This window comes from Myotis brandtii, unplaced genomic scaffold (assembly GCF_000412655.1).
Source record: "Myotis brandtii unplaced genomic scaffold, ASM41265v1 scaffold17, whole genome shotgun sequence".
NCBI classification, from domain to species: domain Eukaryota; kingdom Metazoa; phylum Chordata; class Mammalia; order Chiroptera; family Vespertilionidae; genus Myotis; species Myotis brandtii.
The window spans coordinates 9,610,540-9,617,389 of record NW_005356259.1 but is presented as its reverse complement, the minus strand read 5'-3'; the positions used below and the strand labels follow the sequence as shown (position 1 = coordinate 9,617,389).

The following is a 6,850-nucleotide window of genomic DNA, read 5'->3' as shown; positions in this document are numbered from 1 at the left end:
GCCTCCGCCTCGGTTCCGCGAGGAACCCCATCTTCGGCCAAAGAACCCCTTCCGAACGCGGATATTATTCAGAATAAAAACTTTTATTTATTTTTTTGTTTTGTTTCTCAGAGTGTGAGCAGCAAGGAATGTAGAACTCTCCAAACAAATCTAGCATTTTTCGCGTTTACAGATTGTTCTCTTCAGTTTCGCCGAATGTTACAAACTTAAATCACTGTTTTCGAAAGCTGGATCCTCTCTGGTATTATTGCATCATTACCGTTTTTTTAATAAAGAAATTACATTTCCCTTTCAAATAAAAAATTTCCTATGTATGCCAATACACCATTGAACAAAAGGCCCAAGAAACCTTCTGAACAACCAGGGTACAGAATTTCTTTAATATAAATACCAACGGATGGGGATAAATAATATTTAAAACTTAGATTATTCAATGCTTGCAAAAAAAATATAAATAAATCTGACTGTTCACCAGCATACACACACGGAAAGACGTACACTTAGTCATCCTCACACAGGGAGCCCCTGTTTCAAAGCGCCTTTGATTTTTTTTTCTCGCTCTTTACAAGAAGTGCAATAAAAAAACTAAAATTAAAAAAAAAGTAATTGCTTCCCCTCGGGAGCCATAATGTACGAACAAATTCACATTGAAGAACTCGGCTAGAAAATTTGTTCATATACCCTGTTTCTGATCAAAGAGTAGAGAAGGTAAAAAGGGTGCGGGCCAGCGGCCGAGCTGGGGCGGGAGGAGATAAATATCGCTACTGATACTGACAGCCATTCCAGCAACCAAGATTGCTACGTCACATAAACTATAAAAACGCGTTACCAAAGAAAACAAAACGGGGGGGGGGGATGGAAAGGGGCGGAAGAGAGAGAAAAGGGAGGTGCAGGGAGAGAGAACCTTAAGACAAAACAAAAAAAGCAAACGAAGAAGAAAGGTGGGGGTGGGGGGGACTCTCCTGGCGCGCAGCCCCGAGTCCACCATCACAGGTGGGTGAGCTTGGGGGCTTCCTGAATTCTTCCCTGAGAAGGATGGTGGGCGGTAAGGTCCGTGTAGGTGGGGTGCGGCTCCCCTGGCCCAGGCCCGTGATGGTGGCCGCTGCCCAGCGGCCCAGCACCCCCGTAGTCCATGGCAGCCGAAGCAGCGTGGGGGAGGTGAGTTAAGCCAAAGAGGGCCGGCCCAGAGTTGCTCATGGGCTCCACATAGCTGCCCCCCACGAAGACGGGGCTTCCCTGTAAGTGTGGGGTCCCATAGCTGCTGTTGCCCTGGAGGCCATGCCCGTGCGGGTCATAGTCGGGTGTGCCCCCTGCGCCTGCCCCTGCAGCTGTGTAGCGCTTCTGTGGGGGCGGCGGGGGCGCGCAGCTGGGCAGAGGTGCGGGGTAGGAGGCAGGGGGCAGCCCATAGGTGCCTTGGGGGGGCTTGGAGAAAGGCGGGGGCGACTGGGGCTCGTAGGGGACACTGTTGACCAGCGAATGCATAGAGTTCAGATAACCGCCAGCGCCTGGAGGCACGGGGCTGCGACTTGGGGACTGGCCCCCTGATGACGTCAGCATGCCCTTGCCCTTCTGATCCTTCTTGTACTTCATGCGGCGGTTCTGGAACCAGATCTTGATCTGGCGTTCGGTGAGATTCAGCAGGTTGGCCATCTCCACGCGGCGTGGCCGGCACAGGTAGCGGTTGAAGTGGAACTCCTTCTCCAGCTCCACCAGCTGCGCGCTGGTGTAGGCCGTGCGTGCCCGCTTGGAGGACGCCTGCCCAGGCGGACTCTTGTCGCCTGCGCAGCTCTCCCCTGCCAGGACAGAAGAGAGGAAGAGTGGTGTCAGGGGCTGTTCCCCAACCAGACCCCTCCTTGCTACAAACCCCAAAGTGCTCTCTATTTGTCAGGGCCCAGAAAGGGTGAGGAGGAAGTGCGTGCTTCCTCCATCCTAGTGGGAAACAGTGCTAGTAGGTAGCCCCTCATTCAGTCAAATTGCAAATCATAGGCGTCTCCAAGGGGGTCAAGGACAGAAAAGCAGAACCCCCAGTTTGCCTTCCTGGTCTGTATTTCCTTCCTGAGCTATTCACTTTCTGACTCCTTTCTGGGCCTGCAGGCCTTTGACTACAAGCTCCCTGTGGGCAGGTCTCACCACCTTCATTCCCTTCACACTCGCTGGAATGTAGGCCACCTAATATACACTCAATAAACCTTTCCTCCATTCACTGTCTGTCTGAGAGTGGACAGTTGCCTCAGCTGGACACGTAATTTCCCCAGTGGAGATGGGTGGAGCAGGAGCCCCAATCCGGAAGACTTTTCTGCTCAAAGGAAGAGAACCCATCAACAGTATCCATTTCTGGTGGCGAGGCCCAGGCCTCTGATGCTGTGTCCTACTAATTAAGTTTCTCACGTCATCAAGCAGCCTGCCCCAGCTTTGCCTACTAATCTTGTGTCCTCCCTGGCCCCCAAATCCGAGTGCAGGAAGGTCCCAGATTCTCAGAATAGAGCAGTGGCAACGGGAGAAGGCAGGGGCAAAGGTAACTTTGATACTGGGAAGCCCTAAGGCCTAGGGCAGCCGTGGGCAAACTACGGCCGGCGGGCCGGTTTGAAATGAATAAGACTAAAAAAAAAAAAAAAAGACCATACCCTTTTATGTAATGATGTTTACTTTGAATTTATATTAGTTCACACAAACACTCCATCCATGCTTTTGTTCCGGCCCTCCGGTCCAGTTTAAGAACCCATTGTGGCCCTCGAGTCAAAAAGTTTGCCCACCCCTGGCCTAGGGCCTATCATCCACTGGAGTCGGGTTCCAGGAAGCCCATGTGGTTCCCATTAGGATGACAAGTCTGAATCCCCTCCCAGAGGAGATCCTGGCTGCCTTCATTGTGCTAAGTCTGAGGAGGGCCTTCCCAGAGGCAAGGCAGCCACTCCATCTGCTGGAGCAAAATTTAAAAATAGGCTGATTATAAGCAAAGCATTGATTCTGAATTGGCGGGTGATTAGACCTGCTTTTACTCTGACACATTGCAGTGTGGGGTGGGTGTCACTATTGCACTAAAAATAAGGAAGTGTACGAAAAAGAAAGTGGAGCTCATGTTTGCTCTGCACAAAGGTCCTAACTCCAAGAGTAGAAGAAGTGATTCCAAACTCACTAGGCCCACTCGCTCTTGGGGGAGTCCAGAGAGACTTCCATTAGGTCTCTCTGGGGTTTCCTGTACACATACATAGTCCTGTCACCTCCCTAGTTGCAGACTCTGGAAACCTGTGTAGGATAGAGTGGAGGAGCAGTGGGTCCTTGGAAATGTTCCAGCGCTCCAAGCCGTGCTGGCTGTGCCTGGAGCTGGCTTGGGAAGCCTGGAGCCAGGCCAGAGGACCCTCCTCCAGAAGGCACCCCTTTACCTGAGCTGGAGCCGCTGGTTTTCTGCTTTGTGTTCTGCCGAGACTCCTTCATCCAGGGGAAGATCTGTTTGGCCACGGTGGGCGAGTTGAGTAGGGGGCTCTTGGCCGCACTGGCAGGGGTGGGGTTGCTGCTGGCATTCTGAGGTGGGGAGACTGAAGATGGGGCTGGGGGCGCGGCAGGAGCTGGCGCAGGGGGCTGCTGAGGTGGTTGAGGCTGCTGAGGGGCAGGGGGCGCAGCCTGGGGCGGTGGCGGGGCCAGGGGTGACTCGCCCAGGCCTGGGGGCTGGCTGGGCGGCCCGCTCAAGGTGTGCAGACATGCCTCACTCAGCTCGTGCGCCTTGGGGTGGCCCCCAGCGCTGGCGGGTGATTGGAGTGAACAGGCGGGTCGGTGGTACTCGCCCTCCGCGCCCAGAGCTGCGGACGCCGAGTATGGCTGCTGGCTGGCATTATAAGCGAACCCGTTGGCTGCCTGATAGGGGTAGCCACCGTAGAGCGCGGAGCTGTCGTAGTAGGTCGCTTTTTGCATCGCGTTGTTTCACGATCTTGATCACACACTCTGACAGGGGCTTGACTCCCGTGAGGGCGCACATTGGCACGCCCCCGCGGTCACGTGACGCTCCGCCGCCAATGGCTGCCCCGCGCAGACCTGGGGGGGTGAGAATCGCGCGGTGAGGGCTCCGCGCAAATCCATCTTACTCTCAATAGCTAAGTGACATGAAAGCCATAAAAGAAAAAGTGGTCAGCAATATTTAGCTGCACGACTTGGCCCCGGGCGCAGAAAGCCGCGCTATAAAAAGCCGCTGGAATTTACTGGCGGCTACAAATATTTGCTTAACTTGCGTCTGGAGTTGGGGGGTTTTCCGGGGAGAGAGGAGGAGAGTGAGTGAGGGCTGGGAGCCGGAGTCCAAAAGAAGAAAGGCCTGATGGGTTAGAAAGGGACGGGGTTGGGATCCTTCTTTTCCAAGGAAGAAGAAATTCAGGGTGTCCCCTCCTCTGTGCTCCGGCACCTCCTCCAGCGAGCCCCAGGTCCCACTCCCTCTGGAAATTTTGGAGAAGGGGCAAGGAGGCAAAGGGGAGTCGCCAATTTTTTTTCTCCAATTCTCGCATTACCACTTGTATTTGCCAAAAGAGCCCTGACAGGGAGTGATGTCCCATCCACCCCCATTTTGGATGTTCCAGAACCAAAGAGAGGTATGCACAAAAAATGTTCAGGTAATTGCCCTACTCGACCCTACTGAATTTCAGAAGCTGAGATTGTTAGGCAGTTATTCTCCCTTGTGCAGGGATATGGCCCACCTCCAAATATGAGCCCCTGTGGCTGAGAAGGGGAGAGAGAAAACTTTAGATGGGATATCCTGTGTGGGGAGGGACCACCACCAACACCCACTCCAGCAAATCAAACTCAAATCCTGGACAGCTTTTTACTCCTCTCCTTTTCCTATTTCTCAGGCATGTCCCAGCAAGCCACTCCCACCTCTTCTCCGCTGCTGAAAAAGGTCCCCAGACCCTCCTGCCTTGGATTTTCTGAGGTGCTGTTATTCAGGCAACTATCAAATTCTACCTGTTAAAACATGATGGATTAGAGAAAAAAACAACCCACCAGGAACCTGAAAAACCAGCGTTCATCTCCATGACCACGGCTTGAACTCTCCTTCCAACTTAACGATAATAGGTTCTGTCTTAGAAACTGCTATGTAATTTGATGTATGGGGGTCATTTGGCTCTGGACGAGGGATGGGAGCACAAGCCATAAAATCCTGCCAGAGTTCCCTGATCTTTGTGTGCTGTTGTTGTTGATATTTGTTACTTGGCCTATTTACCTGCTTCAGAAACACCAAGTGAAGGGCAACCCTGGAAATCTAAAAAGCAATGGAAAGCCTTCTCAAGTCTTTTTTTGTTTTTTGTTTTAGAAAACAGTTTGCAGAAGTGAAATCTGTTTCTCCCCCCCCCCCCCCCCAACCTTTGCATGGTCAACCTCTGGTTCTGCTCAGAAAAGTTCCATGTGAGTTCACATATTCACAGTCACACTCTGACACACTCAGAATGTTAGCATCTGACCATTTAAAGAAAATTACAATGACAAATTCATGAAGAAAATGGTTTACACTTCACACCCCCAACTCTGTGTATTTGAGTCCTGAAGTTATTCAAGTTTTCCAGGAATAGCAGACACTTTGTTAACCAGAAAAAATAATGTAATAAGCATCTACTAGTGATGATTACACTGTAATTTTGTCTTCAATAACGAACTCCTTTGAATTTCATTATTAAACCAACAATCTGACCAACATCTGGAAAACAAGCACAATTAATTTTCCAGAACCTCAATTAAAAATTACAGCATCCCTTATCCAGAGCTATTGTGCATGATCTTGAGCCCTGGAGTATTGTTTCTCTTTTGGAGATAGAAAGCCACAGATACCAAAATCAAAAGTAAATAAATGATCAAATGAAATTTAAAACTGAATAGCCCTTTAACGTCTGTTTCCTGTTCTTTCACTGAAAACAGTTCCTATTACATTTGGCAGTGTTAATGTCTGCCATCATAAATTTTTAAGATACTAGGCTTGTGTAAAATAAAACGTCAGGTTAAGAAAATTACTCCAGACACTTGAACAGCAAGATATTAGATAAAACAAAATTAAGTTGATTTTGAATGTGCACTATTTCAAGTGAATTGCTAACCCATTATCATAAGCTACACCGGCCTGCTGTTTACTAAGTCTTTTTGTCAAGTTGTAAAATAACAAAAATACCTTTTAAAATCAAAGAGCAAACAACAACCCACATAAACTTAAAATATGAATTCACCTCCCAGACCCCACTAAAGTGCTTCCTATTGTTTAAGGTCAGTAGATAACCAGCTGGGGCCCACACAGTCCACCACCCACAACCCAGCCCCCAAAGTTTACAACCTAGTAAAGAAGTTGGAGATTTGCCAGCCAGGAAACTTTGCTTTGCACCCCCAAACAAGGGCTGGGGAAGGAGCAGATTCCTCCGAGAAGATCTGTCTCAGTAGCCCCCAGGTGTGAGAGCTGAGAGTTGAAGAGGCTGAGTTGAGTGCGGGAAGCAAGCCCCATTGTCTCTCCGGAAGATCTGCCCAAATTTCAACCTCTTGCCTTCAGCCACCGCTCGCTCTTTCCACTCCCGCCCCTTCCTTAGCCTGCCGTCACCCCGAGTGTAACTGGGAACGCGGGTACGAGCCCCCAGCGCCCCTTGTCCACCCCTCCCTCCCTTCCCAACCCGGGAAAGTTGCGGCTGGGCTAGGGGAGCGGGCAGAGGTGGGGGCGGGGACGGGAACGCGGCCTGAACTCGAAGTGTAAGGGTATCAGTCACTGCCGGGAAGGAAGCTCGGGCTTGTGAACTCTTCTTGAACCGAGATCTAAGTCTGCGGCCATAAATCACCGCGACGTACACTCAGCCATTCAGCGCCGGGAGCGCCGGCGGCGGCCCCGCTTACCTTAACTTCT

At 50.8% G+C, this 6,850-nt stretch overlaps 1 protein-coding gene and 1 long non-coding RNA gene across 3 annotated transcripts in view; one reads left to right on the top strand and one right to left on the bottom strand.

The window, feature by feature from the left end:
- Window positions 1-64: 64 nt before the first annotated feature.
- HOXA3 (homeobox A3) overlaps window positions 65-6,850 on the bottom strand; it is a 45,858-nt gene continuing 39,072 nt past the window's right edge. For both annotated transcript variants that reach the window (XM_005862968.2, XM_014537015.1), the window contains 2 exons: window positions 3,381-4,026; window positions 65-1,793 (listed from right to left, as the gene is read on the bottom strand). In XM_005862968.2, the coding sequence (XP_005863030.1) occupies window positions 988-1,793; window positions 3,381-3,906 (1,332 nt within the window). In that variant the 5' untranslated portion in view covers window positions 3,907-4,026 and the 3' untranslated portion in view covers window positions 65-987. The remainder of the gene's footprint in view (window positions 1,794-3,380; window positions 4,027-6,850) is intronic.
- Window positions 4,026-5,154, top strand: LOC106725547. The gene is made up of 2 exons (XR_001361431.1): window positions 4,026-4,571; window positions 4,830-5,154. It is a non-coding gene; the product is annotated as an uncharacterized LOC106725547 (long non-coding RNA).